Below are 22,255 nucleotides of genomic sequence, written 5' to 3'. Positions count from 1 at the left end.
ACTCACCACAACAGTTTTTCTAAGCATTCTCATCTATCCTCAAACTTCCCATGGTTCCTTTCTTGCTAGTCTCTCAGCTAAAAGTTTGCCTCATATTTTACTGGAAAAAAAATGAGTCCATTTGCCAGGAGTTCCCTCTTCTCCCCTCTTCTACATCTTATATCATTCAGATGCCTTATGCTGCTATTTCCTCCTTCACCCTTGTCTTAAATAATGAGGTAGCCCTTCCTTTTTTTTTATTAATTTTCCTGCTTACCTATAATAACAATTTTCAACACACATTTTCCAAAATTGTAAGATTTAAATTGTCTCTTTCCTTCCCTTCCCTCCTTCCTCATGGAGAGAGTAAACAATTTGATCTGTTATACATATATTATCATGCAAAGTATATTGGTCCATATTGGTCATTATTGTAAGAAAATACTCATGTAAAACCAAAACCTCCAAATTTAAAAAAAAAACATATAAACTATATATTCTTGACCTCTTGTTCTTCCAGATGAATTTTGTTATTGTTTTTTATAGTTCTAGGAAATAAATTTAGTTAATTTGACTGGTGTAGCATTGAATAAATTAATTTAGGTGGAATTGCCATCTATATTGGCTCAACCTGCTGAAGAGCAATTAATATTTTTCTAGTTCACCAGATCTTACTTTATTGTGTTCATATAATTTCCGTGTTTGTTTTGGCAAGTATATTTCCATGTATTTTATATTGCCTAGAGTTATTTTAAATGGAATTTATCTTTTTCTTGCTACTGGACTTTGTTGGTATAGAAATGTTGATGACTTATTGGGTTTATTTTATATTTTACAACTTGGCTAAAGTTGCTTAATTATTTCAACAATTTTTTTAGTTGATTCTCTAGGATTCTCTAGCCCTTTCCAAGACAAACCTCTCTACCTGTACAAGTAATTCCATTTCATCTTGTCTTCAACAGTTTGCCCCCTCTGTCATTTCTATTATCTTGTTTATCTTCAATCTTGCTTATCTTCAGTCTATCTACTACCTGTCTCCCTATTGTCTAAAAACAGCTAAGTCTCCCCTTTACTTAAAAAAAAAAATCCTCATATGATCCTTCCATTTCCACTATCAAACTATATTTGTATCCTACATATAGCCTTTTGTAGTTAAATTTGAAAAGGCCATCTATAATTGTCTCTATTTCCTTTCCTCCCACTCTTTTAACTTCATTAAGCTGTAACCTTGTTGTTCAGGCAAAACTGCCCTGTCCACATTACTAATTATCTCTAAACTGTCAACATAATGGCCTTTTCTCAGTTTTTTTTTATTCATAATCTCTCTGTAGTCTTTGACAATGTTAGTTACCCGTTTTTCCCTTATATTTTCTTCTCTAAATTTTCAGGACTCTACTATCTCCTGATTCTCCTACCTATTTGTCTACTCTTCAGTGTCCTTTATTAGATCTTCAGCCTGGTCATACCCGCTAACCACTGTGGTGTTCCACAGAGCTCTGCCCTGGACCCTCTTCTCTTCTCCCTCTGTACTATTTAACTTGGCCATCTCATCAGCTCCTGGGAATTCAATTATCTCTATGCTAATGATTCTCAGATCTGCTTACCTAGCCCTAACCTTTCTCCTGACTCTAATCTCTCATTTTCAGCTGCCTTTCAGATATCTCAAACTTGATGTTCTTAGTAGGCATTAAAACTGATATCACCATCTTTCTCCCTTGAGTTCTCCTCCTTCCAAACTTCCCTATGAGTGTACCACCCTCTTCCAAGTAAGAGGTTAGAGTGGAGAAAGATCCATGTTGATCAGTAAGCTTAAGATGACACCATGGAGGTTACAAAGCTACTGGCCTCAAAGTATAGGTGGAGGCTGAGGCAAGTGTAGACCACAGAGCTGAGGTAAGAACCAACAGAATGTGTGAAGAAAAATAGTAAAAGAGTTTAGCCTGGCTATACTAGAACTTTGTACTGAGGAGAAGGGAAAGTTAAGGTTGGCTAGGTAGGGTAGGGCTAGATCATAAAGAGATTTAAATGCTAACTGGAAGAACTTAGATTTTAGGCACTTGAAGTGAACGAATGAGTTTTTAATTTTGCATGGCTTTTCAAAATTTTTGAAAGTTTCTGAAACTTATTTTGTTGTAAAGAGTTTATTTAGCTCTGTATCATAGCTCTGGGGTTGTTGTTATATTTTAATCAACTAGCATGGAATTTTGTCAGAGCATATGTCTGGTGGTTATTAATTTGTATTGGGGGAATTTGTTGGCTCACCAGTATGGAAACAGTGATATGAGTTCTGATTGCTAAGGTATTTGGAGATGTGTATCCGTGATTCTGTGTTGCTTTTAATTTGTTGGGAGCCAGTAGAGTGGTTTAATATTCCTGAATTGTAGCTTTGGCTCCTCATTCTTAAATTTTGGATTAGATCACAAGTTAGCAGACTTTGGGTGGTCTCATCCCAACCCCTCAGAGATGCTAATCCACATGACCAGACTCCTTCACAGTTTGGCAAGACTGGCAGTCTTATTCTCAGGAGACATACAAGACAAGAATAGCAAGAATGTTAGAGGTCAGTTGAAGTCTCTTGCCAGAGCCATGTGGAGAACTTTGTCCAAAACTTGCCTTATACTCTCCAGTTTTGACTTGTACTTTGAATTCCCGACCTTATTTTAAAAAATGAGAAATTGATGAAAAATTCCATCAAAGTTTCAGAGGAAAACAAAATAACCAGATAATCCTGAGACATGTCAACATGTAAAAAATTAAGAAGCCACCATGCATTTGCACCATGGCGGCCATGTTTAGAACCATATTTATATCAACTATTGCAATTGCCAAGCAGACTTGGTGTTGAAAAGTCTTTTATTTTCTTTAAATTTTAGAAGGAAAAAGAGAGTATGTACTTATGCAAAATGCACAACAGAAGTATATATTTTTGAAAATTTTTTCTTGGATAGCTCCTTAGGTCATTTCCATTCATGCTCAAAGTTTCTATGACATAATACCTCACTGTTTATCTGTTTTTTATTATTGCCTAAGATGTTAACCTGCAGACCCCTGATGTATTTACTGACCTTTATCCTCTCTTTTTCCTGTTGAAACAAATGCTGTATCATTTGGTAGCTTTAGTTTGGTGTCTGGGGAAGAAAACTCAGAAGAAGAATGCTATTCCTGTATTTTACATGTTCTTGATTTTTCTTAGAATATACAGTATTTAATTTCACCATGCCGTTTTCTGCCTTTTCATATACTTCACAATCTAAGGTGTTTAAATATTAGAAGGTAAAAAATGATCCTCAAAAGCTAAATTCGGGTTCTTGGCTAAGCTATCAGATTCTTCCACCTGAAAGTATACTTCAAGGTTACCTATTAGAATACCTTATGTGGTACATACCTCATTGATTGGTTTCTCATAGATGTCCTCCTGCCACGGAGCAACTTTTGCTTGAATAGCATCTCTCTGGAGAGCCTCCAACACCTTTTTTGGAGTGACAAACCCATACTGAGCTTCTAGCAAAGCCAAGTCCATTTTTTCAGCCTTTAAAATGCCAACGACTTCATCTCGAGCCTGTTGGAACACAAGGTACATAAAAACAGACTGTCTGAATTAACAGCAAGTGACTTCTTATTCAACTAATAATATGTTTCGGATATTTCAAACATAGATAATGTGAAGTTGTAGTACATATTGCAAAGGTAACAGCAGAACTAGTTTCCTTTGTCTTAATCTCATCTCATCATTAAATAACTTCTCTTAATAGTTCTTTTTGGACTAGCATCTAATTTTTTATTTCATCGAGTTTTCAGTTATAGAGAAGATTTTCCAGGGCTCTACAGATGCTTTTAGGCTTTTCCAGTAGGTTAATATACTAGGGTTAAGTATAGGACCTAGTTCACACTGGGTACAAAAGCAGCTCTCATTATTGAAAACTACCCCAGAAGTCACCTGGTATTATTGTTATAGATGCATGTTTGTGCATTGAAACTCTTGAGGATGTGACCTTTCACAACTTGCATTCCAATAGCATGTCTTAATGACAGCTCATTTAAAGATGATTAATTGCTCTCCCAGTTGGCAGAAGTGATGTGTTTGTGCGTGTGTGCACATGCATGTGTGTGCACAATTTGTCATGGACATGCAAATGCACGTAGCATGTGTATTCATGGCAGGATATACATCAAATGAAAAATCAGAAATGATAATGGCTCAAAATGCAGACCTGCACTTCCCCTTCAAGAATGCTTAGGAGGAATAACAAGTCATCTCTAGAGAGATTGGCTTCTTTGGAAGAACTTCCATTCTGCTTTGTGTCTGATTTGGGACTTCTGATGACAGGACTGGTTTCAGCACCAAAAGCTTTCCTTTTGCTTCCCATCTTCATTGTTTTGCCACCTGGCATGGCAAGATGTTCACTGTATTTGCTTGTCTGTGTTTGGGATATGTTTTCAGGGTAGCTACTTCTGGAAGGCATTCTTCTATGTCTGGAATGAAAAAAGAAGCAATTTTACAACTCTTGGTAGAGGTAGCTCCTCCCATTTTTGCCAAATGTATCTGTTTTCTCAGAGCTTTTTGTCTTATTTTGTCTTATTTCTTTCTTATTTCTCAGAGCTAACAACCAAAACACATGAACAGTATAGAAGAATATTAGTAAATTCATCATCTAAATAATTTTTAAATTATTTTATAAATTTTTTATATTTTTATATATAAATTATATTTTATAAATTTTATAAATGTTTTATACTTCCATGGTGAAACCAATCATTTATTTTAAAGATTTTCTCCCCTTGATTATATCAGGTTTTAGTTTTGAGTAAATGGAAATATATTTGAATTTCCATAAGTATCTTTGAATTGTTATAGTTCAAAGTTCTTCATCGGGAGGGCACAAGAATTTTTTTGTTTTTGTTTTTGAATTTTTGTTAACAATGTTTCAATGCAATTGGTTTCCTTTGAGGCTTATATATTTTACTTTATGCATTTAAAATATTATTCCACAAAGGGATCAGAGTTCATTAGACTACTTAAGAGATCTATGACACAAAGAAGGTTATTGGGGGCCAACTAGGTAGATCAGTGGTTTGAGAGCCAGACCTGGAGATGGAAGGTCCTGGGTTCAAATGTGACCTCAGATTTTCCTAGCTGTGTAATGAAGTCACTTAATCCCCATTGCCTAGCCTTTATCATTCTTCTGCCTTGGAACTAATACACAGTATGATTCTAAGATGGAAGGTAAGGATTTATTTAAAAAAAAAAAAAGAACCCTTATTAGAGGGTTAGTCTTGAGGTCTTTAATATATTGTCTGCTCCTCAGTCATTTTCACTCGTATCTAACTCTCTGTGACCTCATTTAGGATTTTCATGGCAAAGATACTGGAGTGGTTTACCATTTCCTTCTACAGTTCATTTTGCAGATTAGGAAACTAGAGCAAACAGGGTTAAGTAATTTGCCCAGTCATACCACTATAGTGTCTGAGGCCAGATTTGAACTCAGGAAGATGAGTCTTCCTGACACAAAGCCTAGTACTCTCTCCACTGCCCCACTTAAGTCTTTAATACGTGAGCTGAAATCCTGCCTCTTATATATACTAGCTGTGTGACTGGACCATCCAGTTCCTTTCTCAGTACTCAACTTTCTTACGTGATAAATTATAGATGTGCTACTGAGCTGCATTAGCCTGGAATGTTTCCTTACCGGGAGTTACCTACAGTGATGAAATCAATGGTCCTATGATCTCCCTCCCCCAAATTCCCCTTACATCTTTCTTAAAAAAATTTTTAACATATGATTTTGGTTCAAATGATCAACAAATTGACCCACCAGCAATGAAAGTGATCCCCCAACAAAATGGATGTTTTTGCCATTAATAAAACCAATCACACCACAGAAACTACAGTCCAGTAGAAAGCTTTCTCATAAGTTATTTATCCTCCAAAAAGGTTATGATCTATAGTAGTAATACAAACGTCCACATTGATGAAATTTTGGATACAACACAATGTCTCTGAATTTCAACTATCTAGCCTTCCCGGGAGAGAAATCTATGTTCAGCCATGCCTCTATGAGCTTCTGTGTTTCTTTAATCAAAGCATAAAGTCTTTGTTAAACTATCATTTAACTGATATCAATCTATAAGCATTTATTTAGGACCCACTATGAGCCACTATGAGTTAAGCTCTTGGGATACAAAAAGAGGCAAAAGACAGTCCCTGCCCTGCAGGAGCTTATAACCTAATGACTTTAATATACTCCAAGTATATATGTTCATGAAGCCATGACTTTAGATTTGATGATTTGTTTTCTTGCAACAATGCACACAATTTCCTTTGAAAAATAGTTATAATAGTAGCTAGTATTTATGTAACATTTTAAGGCTTGCATAAGGATTTTACATATGTTATATCAGATAATCCATACAGCAACCCTATGAGGTTGCTATTATTGTTATTGTTATTTTATTTTATTCCTATTCTACAAATGGGGAAATTAAAACTGAGAAAGGTAAAGTAACTTGTCCAAGGTTAAAAAGCTACTTAAGTATATGAGGGGGATTTGAACTAGAGTCTTACTGACAGCAGGCCCAGTATTCTACCCACTGAACCACCTCGTCATAGCCACTTGGCTATGTGATTTCACTTTCTCCATGTGATTTCATTGATGGCAAGGTAATCAAAAATCATCCCATCACAGAGAGGCTTTTAGCAGGGTGTTCAGTACACTTGCTAGGTCAATTAGTCTTAGATTAAAATAGTATAAAGGACTATTCCTGATCCCTGTCTTTGTTGCCAGTTTGTACTATAGTAGGGAAAAGAATACTATATTAGTGTGAAAATTAGTGTTCTACTTCTGGCTCGTTTGTTTCCTGGATATTCAACCTTAAGAATATAACTTAACTCCTTGGTGCTTTAGCCTCTTTACCTGCACAATGAAGCAGGGGTATTAGAATCAGGGGGTTTTACCTTTTTATTCTTTGCTGTGGACCCCTTGAGCAGGCAGTGAAGCCTGTGGTCCCATTCCCAGAATAAAAGTTTTAAAATTGATAAAATAAAATGCAAAGGATTTTGTTGAAACCTATTCTGTTGAAATATAGTCATCAAAGATTAGAAATATGTGACAAGAGTCTCTGGACTAGGTGATTTCCAAGGGCCTTTCCAGTTTTATCTGTCATTATTGTTAACTATTTAATTATCTACAATGACACTTCATCTTAGGAGATAAAGGAAAGGAAGGAGGGAGGGAAGGAAGGAAGCATTTATTCAGCACCCACTGTATGCCATTCACTATGCTAAACTATTTACAAGTGTTTAATCATTTAATCTTCACAGTAACCCTGGGAGTTATGTGCTATTATTATCTCCATTTTATAGTTGTAAAAATGGAGGCAAGTAGAGGTGAAGTGCCTAGCCAAAGGTCACACAAGCAGGAAATGTCTGAGATCACATTTGAACTGTGGTTTTTTCAATTCTAGGCCCAGTGCTCTATCCACTGAGCCATCTATCTGCCCAACCAAAGGTATAAATAATCAAGAGTAAGTTATATTTCAGGGGCAGCTAGATGGCTCAATGGATTGAGACCCAGCTCTAGAGATGGGTTCAAATATGACCCCAGAGAAGTCCTAGCTGTGTGACCCTGGGCAAGTCACCTAACCCCCATTGCTTAGCCCTTACTACTCTTCTGCCTTGAAACCAATACACAGTACTGATTCTAAGATGGGGAAGGTAAGGGCTTAAAAAAAAAAGACAAATATTAATCTTATATAACACATTTTAAGCTATTGAAAAAACCTTCAAGCATTTGGCTTAAAGTTAAAGCATACAATTTTCATAGAACAATTTATATACTGTGAAATATCTAAACAGACAGGAGTGACTTGTTTGAGAATGTTTTTTAATAAGGTAAATTTATGTCAAAAGTTATTTAACTTCCTAGCTATGTGACCCTGGGCAAGTCACCTAACCCCCATTGCTTAGCCCTTACCATTCTTCTGCCTAAACCAATAGCTAGTATGGATTCTAAGATGGAAGATAAGGGAGTGTGGGAGGGAGGGAGAGAGAGAAAGAGGAAGGGAGGTAGGGAGGGAAGGGAAGGGAGAGGCAGACAGAGACAGAGACAGAGGGAGGTTATTTGACTGCTTTCAGAATGTTAACTATTTCTACCTTCTTCCCTGAGGAACCTATTAATGAAGCTAAACCTAATATTGTTTGAACAGCATTTAACAATAAAAAAATTATTTGTAGTATCAGAAACTACCAAGGGGAGGTGTGTGTATATTCACTTGTTTACAGTACTTGAGGTTACCTGTTCCTCTGCCAACAACCACAAATGAGAAATAATGAGAAGTAATTAAAGATCCTGATGGGGAAAACAAAGGCAAATTGGATGATGCTTTCAGACTTTGTAGGATCAGTGACTTCATTGTTTCTCTTGGCAGAATCTTGACTCACTGACTCTGCAGCATGGAGTGGGAAAGAGAATATATTCAAACACCTTTAATGTTTTGGGATTTTCATGTTACTTCCCCCCCCCCCCAAAAAAAAAAAAGGAAAATTGCACCTGTTTTGTTTATGTGAAAAGACAATACAAATCTTATTCTTTTTTTTAAGAGTATAAAGGGGAGGAATCCTGCTCAGTTTTCAAATTAATAGAATTTAATTTTATTCATTAATATGTCCTGATTGCCACCATTTTTAGTATTCCTTTCTCTATCTCTGAAACTATCTCTGAGTCTTGACTTTTTTTGTATTTTATCTATTTACCTTCATATTGGATTCCCTCTTCTCTCCCCATAAAATTTAGGTTATTGTCTTGATATCTCTGACCCTTAGCCAAGTACCTTCCACATGATGGGTGCTTAATAATATTTTGTTGAATGGAGTGGAATTGAATTGAATTAAATCAAATCAAATTGAATCGAATAGCAGTTCATGTGGTAGAGAATTTTACCAAGCTTCTGTTGTTGGCTGAGGCCTTGACTAAACTGTTTTAACTTCTATTAGCCTCAATTTTCTTACCTGCAAAATTAAAGATGTGGTTAGAGTAGTCCAACTAGTTAGTCACAGTAAACTGATTAATCTGCACATAATTCTATGATTGCAAGATTTTATTCCTTTTTTTCCCTTCCCATCAGTTGTTTCCATCAATTAACACACTCCTACTCCCTTATTTAATCTCAAAGTTTTGGTGATCAAAACAACATATATTCACCACAAAAACAGTGGTTTCAGATTACGTAAAAAATTGGTGTCTTCCAGTATTAAAATTGGGTGATTTTGTGTGATCGTGATGATGACTTCATTCTTATGGGCCTCAATGCTCTTTGCTAGAAGTGACAATTTGCTTTCTTTTCCAGTGTGGTAGTTTTGTTCAGTATGAGTTTGGATGGCTCTAGTTAAAATTATTGTCCTAGATTTATTTCTAGCTGTCTGTGTAGAGAAATAAAGGCTGGCAATTGTTTGCTTGATTTGTTCAGAGTCAATTAGCAGATTGGAAACTTCAGCTCATAATAAAAACCTCAGCTTTATTTTGAAAGTAGTTTATCTTTCTCCACAATCAAATTAACAATAAAATAATTGCTAAATCTTATCTTTGTTCTATGTAGATATGGTTTGTGAATTCTTTAGAATCTCTCTGCATCTCTACAATGCAGAATTTGAAAGGATGTATTGTTTTAAAAGAAGAGTAATTTTTCTCAATTAAATATAAAATTTTTAACATTCATTTTAAAAAATTTTGAGTTTCAAATTCTCTCCCTCCCTTCTTCCTTTTCCCCTTCTTGAGGTGGCAATTAAAAAAACTTTACTTTCCATCTTAGAATTAATACTCTGTATTGGTTCTAAGGCAGAAGAACAGTAAGAGCTAGGCAATGGTGATTAAGTGACTTATTCAGGGACACACAGCTAGGAAGTATCTGAGGCCAAATTTGAACCTAGGTCCTCCCATCTCTAGGCCTGGCTCTCAATCCACTAAGCCACCTAGCTGCCTCCTGGCAAGCAATTTGATTTAGGTTATATAGTGCAGTCTTGCCAACCATATTTCCACATTAGCCATGTTGTGAAAGAAAACATAGACCAGAAAAAAGACCCTGTGAAAAAATAAAATGAAAAATTGTATAATTTCATCAACATTCAGAGTCCATCAGTTCTTTCTCTGGAGGTGGATAGTATTTTTCCTCATGAATTAGAATTTTCTTGGATTATTGTATTGCTGAGATTAGTTAAGTCATTCACAATTGATCATACAATATTTCTGTTGCTGTGTACAGTGTTCCCCTATTTCTGCTTATTTCACACTGCATGAGTTCAGTAGGTCTTTCTAGGTTTTTCTGAAATCCTTCCATTGTAATCATATACCACAACTTGTTCAGCCTTTCCCCAGCTGATGGGCATCTCCTCAATTTCCAACTCTTTGTCCTCACAAAGGGTGTGAAATTTAAAAAAATTTTTGCATATGGTAATATTGAGCTAACCAATCAAAAGTAACCTGGATTTAAAAAAACTCAAGCTTTTATATCTTTCCCCACTTTTACTCCTACATCTATAGGACAGATTATTACATTAGAACTATGTCTTTATGAATACTGTCATAATATCCATATATTTTGTTTAATAAGACTATTTCTTCGTCACAGGTCACAACTCATACTGATGAATTTTTTGCTGATATTTGTACAACTAATTCTTTTCTAAAACACAATTTTTCTGTAATCTATACATTCACAATCCTTTCCCTTTCAGCAGTTTATCTGTCCAATGAGTATGTTTTCTTTTGAGGTATTCTTATATATAGTAAAAAGTATCTGGATACTTTCTTTTTAAACCCTTAACTTCTATGTGTGGCTCCTAGGTGGAAGAGTGGTAAGGGTGGGCAATGGGGGTCAAGTGACTTGCCCAGGGTCACACAGCTGGGAAGTGTCTGAGGCCGGATTTGAACCCAGGCCTGACTCTCAATCTATTGAGCAACCCAGCTGCCCCTATCTGGATACTTTTGAAGTATATACTATTTATATATAGCAAATGTTTGTGAATATACTGTTCTTTATTAATAAACATTTTCAGGCCTTTATCAACTACACTGGTGAAGACTTTTCAACCTCTAGGCTGATGGAGCTAGTAAAATTTACATCCTGAGACTATGTTTTAGGAGAGTACTATCACCTTAGAGACAGATTGTAATAAGACTTTATCATAATTATTAGGGAATGGACCAGAGATAAACTCAAACAATGCTCAAGGGAGCATCTAAGTAGCCATCAGAGAGAGAAATTAATATTCATTTCAGGACTTTAAAATTGACTAGTAGTAAAAATATCTAAGATTTGTAAGTCAATAAGAATTTTTTATTTTTATTTTTTAAGCTTTTTAAAATTTATCTGTATTACTTATCAGTCTAAGAATCATGTAGATGGGTGAAATGGTATGAAAAATTAGGTAACTTTTATGAGCATTTTAACAAATTGCTTCCCAGAATAGACTAATTCATATCTCTACCTACAGTACATTTTTTAATTTGTTTTCCCATAACTCCTCTGAAATATATTTTCTTATTTTTGGGTAATATCTCAAAATTTCTTTAACTTTCATTTCTCTAATTATCAGTGATTTAGAGCCTTTATTAAGTGCCTAATATATTTCTGCCACTGCTAAGCCCTGAGGATACCAAGCAAAGCAAAAAAACCTCTGCTTTCAAGAAGTTTACAATCTATTGGGGGAGGGAGAGACAATATTTCAACACCTATATAAAGCATGATAGATATGTGATATATGATAAATTGGAGAACTCTCAGAGGGAAGGCACTCACATTAAGGAGAGCACAGAAAGGCTTCTTGTCAAAGGTAGGATTTTCACTGTGACTTGGAAGGAAGCCAGAGAACCTAAGAGACAGAGATTAAGAAGGAGGGAATTTCAGGCATGGGGGGCCATCCGGTGAAAATGCAAGAAGTTTGCCAGTTAATGATCTCATGATCATTTGAAGGTTTACCTCTACATTCTCTGAGATTCTCATCCCACATGAACTAAAGCACCTTACTTCACAACTTGCCTCCCTTGGCCTTTCTTTTTATAGCACCAATACTTATTTACCCTTTTATCTATTTCCCACCTGAACCCATCAAGAGGTAATATTCCATTTAGGGAATGCAGGTGAAAACTCTTTTTTTTTTTTTTTTTTTTTTTTTTTTTTTTTTTTTTTTTTTGCTAATTCTCTTGGACTTGAGCAATATTTAATCCTTGGATAAGAAAAAGGACCTGGAGTACAAATGATTCATTGCTAAGCATATGACACTGACTTCCACCGTCTTGAGTTTTTATTTATTAACATCCCATACTTTATTGCCTTTTGGAGCAACCTGTCTGCTGGCTTTCTGTTTGAATCCCATACTTTTCATTGAGCCATTTAGCTGAAGTTCAGTTCCCTAGAAGGGGAATGGAAAGAGATGTTGTAGGATGACCAGTCATCATCAGCAGAACTGGTGGGGCTCTTGGATATTAACTGTCAAATGGTAAATGTGATTCATCTGTTAAAATACTGGCTAAAAATAGACTTTTAATACTGCTAAGTTACAGAAGAGCCAGGTTGTTCATTGCATAGCCACATAAGGGAAAAAGGCATGTTTCTTTTTTTTTTTTTAACTTCGTGTATCTTAAAATAAAAAAAAATAAGAAAAGAACATTGTTACTGTGTTTAGTTTTGTTTCCTTTTTACCCTCTAGACACCAACATTTGAAGATACTAGTCCAGCCAACTACAGTAAAACCTAATGACTAAAAAAGGCACATTGAGAACCAGATAACCTAATTTAGCAATTGCATCCCTTTATCTCCTTTCTACCATTTTCAGTCAAGTTATTTGAGCACTCCCTTTTTTGTATTCGGCTATTTTCTCCATGGACAGGGGAGGGAGAAAGAAGCAACAGAATGCTCAGTTCTCTATAGGTTCTGAGTCTTCAAGAAAGTTCACTTTTTTTAAATTTATAACAACTTTGTCATAGAATCTTTGAGTTTGATGGATCCTTAGTCAACAAGTCTAATATCTTATTCAATTAATTATCTCTGACAGATGGTCATCCGGTTTTTGTTTAAATACTTAAAATCTTGAAGAATTCAGTGGTGTAAGAGAATTAGAATTAGGATGTTAGATAATTCGAATTTTTTTTTTATTTTCTTCTCTTTAGCCAAATTCTTGTTGCTTTTTAACAGTCATTCATTTGTCCAAGTTCTGTCTTCTGAAGCAATGCAGAACAAGTTTACTCTCTTCTACATAGCATATCTATAAATAATTGAATGACATCCATATCTCTGGTTTCTAATTTTCTAAAGAGTGGAACTTGCTGAATACCTTCAACTGTTTTTCATGACATGGTTTCCAGACACTATACTGTTCACTTTTTTCTGGCTATGCAGCATAAAATGTAGCATATATATTAAATAAATGCAATACCCCAGATAGGGAATATAATATTTTAGGGATTGAAGCCCAATGGGTTGGGTAAGTTCGAGAACATATTGTTGTTGATTCATTTTCCAGTTGTGTCGAATTTTTCATTACTGCATTTAGGGTTTCCTGGGCAAAGATACAGGAGTGGTTCATCGTTTTCTTCTCTAGCTCATTTTATAGATGAGGAACTGAGGCAAACAGGGTTAAGTGACTTGCCCAGGGTCAAACAACTAGTAAATGTCTGAGGTCGGATTCGAACTCACAGAGATGAATCTTTCTGACTCCAGACCTATCACTCTATGCACTATGGTGCCACCTACCTGTTGGAAAGCTATTATTGATGCTGGTCTTCAAGATTTTAAAGGTTGTCAAAGAGACAGGATTTAGTGATAAATATTGAACAAAGAGTATTCCAACCTCACTCTGGACATGTAGATAACTAATCCTATACATATATATGTATGTATGTATGTAAAAATGTGTGTATAAATGAAAATTACTGTATACATATAGTAATTTGCATTTCATATTTACTTGGTGGTTTGCAACTGTCATTCTCATTTCATCTTTGTCCTCTATTGACTAATGGAGATGATTTTGGAATTAAAAAGTTGATTTACAAAGGACATTAGATGTCACATTGTTCAGTCAATACTTCACCAGAACCCCTTATATAGTATCTGTTACAAGTGATTATTCAACTTCCAATTGAATACTTCCTTGGTGAAGAATTGAATGACTCCTAAAGTGGCATATTCCAGTTTGGGCACCTATAGTTGTTAGTCAAGTCAGCAAGCATTTATTAAACACCTACTATGTGTCAATATTGTGATAAGTATTAGACACCCATATGTCCATGCTTTTAAGGATCTCATAGGCTAGTGAAGGAGAAAACATGAAACAACTATGTATAAACAAGATAGATAGATGCAAGATAATTTAGGGGTACTCAACAGGCATAAGATTAAGATAAACTTAGAAAGTCTTCTTTTAGAAGACTTTTTGGTTGAGACTTAAAGGAAACTAGGGAAAGAAGGAGATAGAAAAGAACATAGAAAAAATTCCAGGTATTGGAGATGGTCCAAGAAAATGTATAGTGACAAGAGAATGTCACTGAATTTCAGAATAGTAGGAAGGGAATAAGATGTAAGAAGATTGGAAAGCTAAGATGGGACCAGATTATGAAGAATTTTAAATAAATGTCAAAGTATTTTATATTTGATTTGTTAAGAGGTTTTCTGTTAAATTGAGTTCAAATTCTCCTTTTCTAATAACTTCTACTGTATTCTAATTTTTCTACCTGGAAACAGTCAAGTGAGACAGTAAAGAAGACCTGAATTCAAACCATTCTTATTTTCCTCAGCCATAAGATGGGAACAACTGCCTTAGAAGCTTGTTGTGAGGTTAAAATGAGATATTTGTAAAGTGCCTAGTGCCTAGCATATAGTAGGAGTTATTTAAATGCTGTTATGATTTTTGAGAGACTAGTTTCTGGGTAAGAATATCGATTTATTGATTAGGCTAGTATTAACCAATAAATTGGTAGCCTATGATCCTCTCCATAATCAAAGACCTGGTAGTTCCTTCCTACAAGGATATAATACATTTTGGGATCTTGTTATTCAGTCCTTCCTTTGGACTTCCCAGGACATCTCTGATTAGTGAATAGTTGAATGAGGAGGTTGTCTCAACCCCTTCTCATCCTCTGGGGAATGGTGAGGAGTCACATAGCTTAGCATGAAGAACTTTATCTATTAATCACAGTGGGGTTTTATTTTGGTGGGGGACAGGATACATTCCTTGAAGTTCCTAGGAACAAACAAATGTGTACAAAAGTCAAGGAACTGTTGCTTCTTAATTTAGAACTCAGATATATTCAATATATCTGTAATTCAGTATATATTAAAAATAAATTATCTCAATGCTTATACCTTTTTCTATTCCTGTTTTCCTGAAGGAGATAATCTAATCATATGAAATGAAAGTCCTTCTAAAACTTAAAAAAACCACTATTAAGTAGTCCTAAATTATTTCCTTTTGCAAAAAGGCTCTACCCAAGGTACTATTGTAAAACAAGAAGACCAGGTAGGTCCCTGGGACTGCTGAAGAGAAAGGAAGTTATCTTGACTGTTTATTCACTTGTGCATTAGTCCTGTGCATTTTCTGTACCATATTAAATAAAAGCTGCCCTGTATGCAATATTTTGTTAGCCTGAGTCCTTTTGTGGAAGCTAAGCCAAATTCTGATGTTGCCAGGGAAAACCTTGTTGTTAGAGGCATAAGCCTTATAAAATTTTGACAGAGACTCTCAATATTGAACTGAGGCCATGGGAGCCCAGTGCTTTGGTAATGGCTTACACAAATCACTAATAAAAATGTTGAACACAATAGAACCTATCCCTGAGGCAATCCTCTAAAGACTTCTCCTCCACATTTATATCTATCTGTTAATCATTCCCTTTTGAGTCCAAGCATAATTTTTTATGTCTGTAGTGGCACAGTGGATAGAGTACAAAGCTTGGAATCCAGAAGACTCATCTCCCTGCATTCATACCTAGCCTTAGATATTTACTAGCTGTGTGACCCTAGGTAGATCACTTAACCCTGTTTGCCTCAGTTTCCTTATCTGTAAAATGAGCTGAAGAAGGAAATAGCAAGCCCCTCCAATAGACTTGCCACAAAAACCTCAAATGGGGCCATGTAGATTTGGACACAACCAAAACAACTGAAAAACAACCTCTAACTGTACAGTGAGTCAGGATACTTCTCTCCATCTGGTTCATAAGGCTATAAGGAACTTTTCCCCAAAAGTCTTACTGAAATCCAAAGTACACTGTGTCTGTCGTATTCTCTTGGTCTTCCAGTCTCTCATATTCAGAAAGATTCCTGGCCTTAGATAAGGAATAAACAGCCAGTAGAGTGAGCTCTAATGGGGCAGCATTACATCATGGCATTTCTTTGCTGTGTATTATAAGACAGTTGGAAGACATAGAGAAATATAGAAATTACTGTATATAAATAGATGAATGATCCAATTTTTCCATTACAAATCAGTGACTCTTTAAAGATTGTTTTCTTATTTAAGCATGGAAGATGACCAGGAATTTATTCTAAGACCTTAGTAGAACAAGGCAGAAAAAAAATTGTTTTGATATAGCCCAAGGTCATTTTTGAATATATATTAGATTTCCACATTCCCCACTTTAGGTTAGAACTCTTAGATATCAGATGTTAATTCTTTTTTCACTTTTCACATTTCTTCCTTATATACAATTAACTTTTCTATGTTCTTAGTCTTGAAGGTAGTGTCTTAAAGCAATATATGCAAAAACCCCACAACAGATAGTATTTGAATACTCCTCTGACCCTGTAGGCAACCCCTGTGAAATTAAAGTCTTCTGTATATATATGATACAGCTCTCTTTTTAGAAGCCTTGGAAAGTTGACTGGGTTTTCTGAATTGAGTAGCATTTTCTTGTTTTCATTTATTGACACATCATCAAATATCATTTATTGATAGACTAAATTCAAACCAGTTCAACATAAACACTCCTAAATTTAGTGTTGTGCTGATTACACCAAATAAACAGGTCACTCAGATATACATATCCTAGACAGAATTCCCAAGGGCACCAAGCCATGCCTGCTCTCTCATGTTCACGAAAGATGAGTCTTCTTAATTCCAAGCCTGGCACTATATCCACTGTACCACCATAGGCATAAAAATTTCTGCCTAAACTCAAAAACGAATCGTTAATGGGATAAATATAAATGTGGAGGAAAGTCTCTAGTGGATTACCTCAGAGATTGGCTGTATTGTGTTCAAGATTTTTATTAGTGATTTGTGTAAGCCATTACAAGCCACCAGACAAATGTTCATTGTTTCTTTTGGTTAGCCCAACCCTACCTACATTTAAAAATACTATTCAGAACAAAGTGATTGATCCGGTACTAGTTGGCTAGTTCAGTTCAACAGATTTTGTGGCATATCTCCTGTTATGTTGCTAGCTGTTGTATGCGAAAATCTCTCAAATTGTTCTTCCACCTCCCACCCCCCAGATGTAAAATGATCTCACCCTATAATTTCCTTAGCACAAGTTACATGGGAGTGATAGCACTTGAGCTAAGCTGTGAAGGACAGATAGCACTGAAAGAAAAGGCTGTTTAAATCACACCCATGTTCTGAGTATATACTCTACATTTCCCTCAATCTAGCTTTTATAAAACTTTAGTATGACTACTGATAATTGCACTGTTAGCAAGTTGAAAAACTTCTTAAAGAATAAGAGCTATGATAGCAAAAATGAATAAAATATCTTCATTTGAATGAAAATGTTGTTAAATGTCTGAGTTCCATAGTTATATTTTTATTTGGGTAATATGTATTTCTTAGCATCTCTCTCTATGTGTGTTTACACACACTCTTTCTTTAAAAGGGAACTTATTTTACAGCTATGTTCTATGTACCAAGATAATGCTGCCTTCCCACCCAAAGGAAGTGTTTGTGCCATATCACAAGCAAGAGAGGACAGACACAGTTTTCTTTAAATGAATTCTTTGCTTCAGTTTTAACAAGTAAGAAATAAAAGAGAAGGGAAAGCTGGGAAGTCACATCTTTTCAGTTTCATTTTCTGGATTATAGTCCTTGTCACAAACTCTTTGCACTGTTATATATAGTGTGTGTATATATAATTATATACGTGCACGTAGTAACTCTGTCCTGGGCCTTTTTCACATCTCTTGCTACTGAATTTCTGAATAATCTCATCAGCTTCCAGTGATTCAGCTATCGCTTTGATGCTCCCCATCTTTTTATTCATGGCATGGCCCCAACCTAACTTTCTAGCATCACTGGGCATTATTTCCCATCTCATAATTTCAGTTGGAGTCAAATTGGCCCTATCTCTGTTTCTTATGTGCAAATCTCCATTTCCTGTCAATTTACTTTTGCTCAGGCCATCCCCTTTGTCTGAAATGTGTTTCCTCCTCACCTTTGCCTCATCCTTCAAGACCTACTTCATGTATCATCTTCTACTTGAAGCCTTTTCTGATTTCCCCTCCCCCGACTCCAATTAGTACCCTCTCTCCCAAACTACCTTGAATTTAATTATTTTGTATTTATCTTTATTCTGCTTATATTTATCCTATCTATCTGTGCTTCTGTACATCACCACCACCACCACCACCCCCATTAAAATGTGAGCACTTTGTGAGTAAGAATTGTTTCATTCATTGTATCTATATCCCCAGCACCCAAAACAATGCCTGGCTTATAGTAGATGCTTCTAAATAATTGATGAATAATTGAACACCCTACAGATCCAGCCCCAATCTGTGTACTAAACTCCAGTGTCACAGGGTGGCACTCCACTGCCCAGCAATCCCTCCAGTATTCTGTATTACCAATGAATTTGTCTGGCATCTTTAAGAGGAGTTCTTGAAGTCATCTCCAACTCAAAATGCCCAAAACAAAACATTTTTTACCCCCAAGCACTCCCTGTTGCATATGAATGTCCTTTAAGATTCTGTCCCAGGCCCTCTTCTCTCTTCATATTATTTCACTTTAGTGATCTCATCAGCAACCATGGTTCCAACTTCATTACTGTGTAGAGGATCCTTAGATTTATTTTTCCAGCCCTAACTTTGTGACCTCCTTTTCCAACTGGCTGTTGGACATTTTTAACTAGTTATCTTGAAGGCATGTTATCCAGAACTAAACTCATCTTCCCTACCCCCAACCCCTCAAATCTTTCCTTCTTTCTAACTTTGTTATTACTGTTAGAGGGTAACACCGACCTCTGGTGACCCAGGCATGCAACTTAGATGTGATGTTTAACTCTCACTCTCTCAGCCATATCTTAGAGGTTCCAAGTCTTGTAGTTTCTACTTTTACATTTCTTGAATACTCCTCCTCTCCTCTGGCACTATCAACACTCTAGTGCAATCCCTCACCAGCTCATGACTAGACTATTTCAAGAGTCTGCTGATTTATTTTCCTGCCTCAGTTTTCTCCCTAGTGTGTCTCCGTAAGAGAATTCCTTCCTATCATTTCTCTGGAATTTTTTTCTTTCCTAAGCCCCGAGAAAAATAAGGCAAGAAATTGAGGGCAAGCATGAACATTTTCCTGTGAAAATGAAAGGTTAATAATCAGCATGTATAAGTTAGTGGTTTGAAGGAATCCATTGATGCTAAGTCACAGTCAGGAACAAGGGAATACTTGATTTGGAAAGTTGAAGGTTTAGTTAGACATTTCCAAGAACTGAAACAGGAGCATGGAGAAGAGAAGCAAGCAGCATCTGATCAGTCTTTGTTATGTTCATGACCCTGTCTGTGGCCATGAAGTATCCTTGCAAGTAAAATAAATATTAAAAGTTTATATGTATAAAATATTTCATACAAATCCTTTGAGCAATATCCTCAAAATAATAAGTTTTGAAAACAAAACAAGTCTTACTTTGGTTTCCCTTCCCAACCTTTCCAATCTTCCTACTTCTTTTATCCCTTCCCAGCTATATACTCTGCAGTTTGAAACAGCCCACTTTATCATAGATCAGTATTGGCAAAACTTTTCAATATCACATGCCCAAATTGCACCTTCAAGCTGCCTATGAGCCCCGACCATTACCCCAGACAGCAGAAGGAGGAAGTGCTTGCATTGGGCTGCTGGGTAGAGGGGCAGGGCATGTGAACATTGTCCCCAGACACTGTGAAGAGGAGGAACAGAGCAGCCTTCCCTGTGCCACCCTGGCACCCGTGCCACATCTTCACCAACATGGCCATATTTGGTCCATCTCCTGACTTGGAATATTTTCATTGGCTGTTCCTATTCTTGGAGCTCTATCCCTCCTTCTCTTTGACTCCCAGCTTCCCAGGCTTCTTTCAAATTGCAGCTAAAAAAAACCCTTCTCCAAGAAGCCTTTCCTGATCCCCCTTTATCCTAGTGCCTCCTCTCTGATGATTATCTCCCAATTTATCTTGTAATTTTTTTTACATAATTATTTGCATGTTATCTCCCAAATTAAATTGTGAGCTCTGCAAAATTAGGCAGTGTTTCTTGCTTTCCTTCTTTTTTCTTTTTTAAAAAACTTTACCTTGCCTTATACTTTTTTTTTTAAACCCTTGTACTTTTCGGTGTATTGTCTCATAGGTGGAAGATTGGTAAAGGTGGGCAATGGGGGTCAAGTGACTTGCCCAGGGTCACACAGCTGGGAAGTGGCTGAGGCCGGGTTTGAACCTAGGACCTCCCGTCTCTAGGCTTGACTCTCACTCCACTGAGCTACCCAGCTGCCCCTTGCCTTATACTTTTTATATGGATTCCAAGACAAAAGAGCAGTAAGGGCTATGCAATTTGGATTAAGTGCTTTGCCCAGGACACACAGCTAAGAAATATCTGTGGTCAAATTTGAACCCAGGACCCTCCTCCCTCTTTTTCTCTCTCTTTCTCCCCTCTATATAAATATATAGATACAGATATAGACACACTTACACATTTGTCCCCACTACTTGGCACAGTGCCTAGCACATAGTGGGCACTTATCTGAGCAATTCAGATGAAAATGAACTTTCAAGTGATTCATTTTCCTTTGCCCCCAGTCTTTCCATGTTTGTATATAGTTTTACTCGTGCCTCTGATTATGTGTCAAGGTCCTCCCATCTTTCCTTCTACTTCCTTCATTTTCCATGATCAAGTACCATCAGGTTCTAATTAATGCAAATAATGATTATGAAGATTACAGGTTTCTTTTGTGTCAGAACTAGTTACTATATTTTATTTATAATTTGACTTTGAATAATGAGAATTTAACACTAGCCTGAACCCCTTTTCTTTCTCCCCATCCTTTGGTTAAATTAAGAATGAAGGCACATGCTCAATCTGTCAATAAACTACTTAAGATAAGGGGGATGGACTCAAGTGCCCCCAGAAGTTGTCTTGATTCTTGCCCAACCCACATCCAATTGCTAGAATCTTCCCTCAAGAAATTATTTCATATTTCATTTCTATGCATATGTTGTTTCTTCCAGAAGAATGTAAGCTCTTTGAGGGCAGGGACTAGAATGCCTGTTGGAAGAAAGGCTGCATCCAGAAAACTAAAGGGTTCTCAGACTACCATAAAGATGTTGGGGAGAGAAGGAGGAGAGAGTGTAAATAACAGGATTCCACTTAATTGACGCCAAAATGCTGAAGCATCTCTATTCTCCTCCTTTATCCCAAAGTCCCAGAATGCAGGGGTTTGAGGGGAGTATGCATGTGTACCCGAGAGACCACCTTGCTAGCTCCAAAGCACTTTGATGTAGTGTGCCTTCCGGATGACTCATCTGGCCTTGTAGCATGATTACTTGCAGTCATCTTACTGGGTACTTTAATCCATATGGCTTCAAAATGTCTAGTTATTAACCCCTTACCTCCCTGTGAGATTGTTTTTCCACTATGTTCAGCACATGTGAAAGGTGGGACAGGATGGGAAGAACAATAAGCCAGAAGTCCAGTTCTGAAACCATTAGGTGGATGATGATGGGCAAATCACTTTCTTCTGAAACTCACTGACCACTTCTGAAAGTGGAAATTATAATACTTATACTACCGATTCGAATAAGAAAAATGTTTCCTAAACTGTAAAAATATGTGTAACTCTATGGAGTTGTTACATGGTGGCCATGAAGTGATACTTTTTTTTTTTTTTTGCCCAAGAAAATGAATTTATAAGGGAATTATTTCTTTCAAGGAATTTGGAGACCTCTTTCCCCTCAAATCGAAATACATATATATTTGTTTTCTTCTGCATCATTACTTGACTTTTTATTCATTGACTTTCTTTTCTAAAGTAAAAAATGTCATTATGTTATTCAATGAAA

The 22,255-nt window shown here is 36.2% G+C and overlaps 2 protein-coding genes across 3 annotated transcripts in view; one reads left to right on the top strand and one right to left on the bottom strand.

Annotated features, from left to right (window-relative positions):
* CMSS1 (cms1 ribosomal small subunit homolog) overlaps positions 1–22,255 on the top strand; it is a 425,421-nt gene that overhangs the window by 144,157 nt on the left and 259,009 nt on the right. The window lies entirely within an intron of this gene.
* Positions 1–22,255, bottom strand: part of FILIP1L (filamin A interacting protein 1 like) — a 341,519-nt gene that overhangs the window by 133,093 nt on the left and 186,171 nt on the right. For both annotated transcript variants that reach the window (XM_044670129.1, XM_044670130.1), the window contains exons 4-5: positions 4,191–4,452; positions 3,365–3,538 (exon numbers count right to left, since the gene is read on the bottom strand). In XM_044670129.1, the coding sequence (XP_044526064.1) occupies positions 3,365–3,538; positions 4,191–4,442 (426 nt within the window). In that variant the 5' untranslated portion in view covers positions 4,443–4,452. The remainder of the gene's footprint in view (positions 1–3,364; positions 3,539–4,190; positions 4,453–22,255) is intronic.

This window comes from Gracilinanus agilis, chromosome 3 (assembly GCF_016433145.1).
Source record: "Gracilinanus agilis isolate LMUSP501 chromosome 3, AgileGrace, whole genome shotgun sequence".
NCBI classification, from domain to species: Eukaryota; Metazoa; Chordata; class Mammalia; order Didelphimorphia; family Didelphidae; genus Gracilinanus; species Gracilinanus agilis.
Note: the sequence above shows the minus strand (reverse complement) of the source record. Positions and strands in the feature narration are given on the sequence as shown.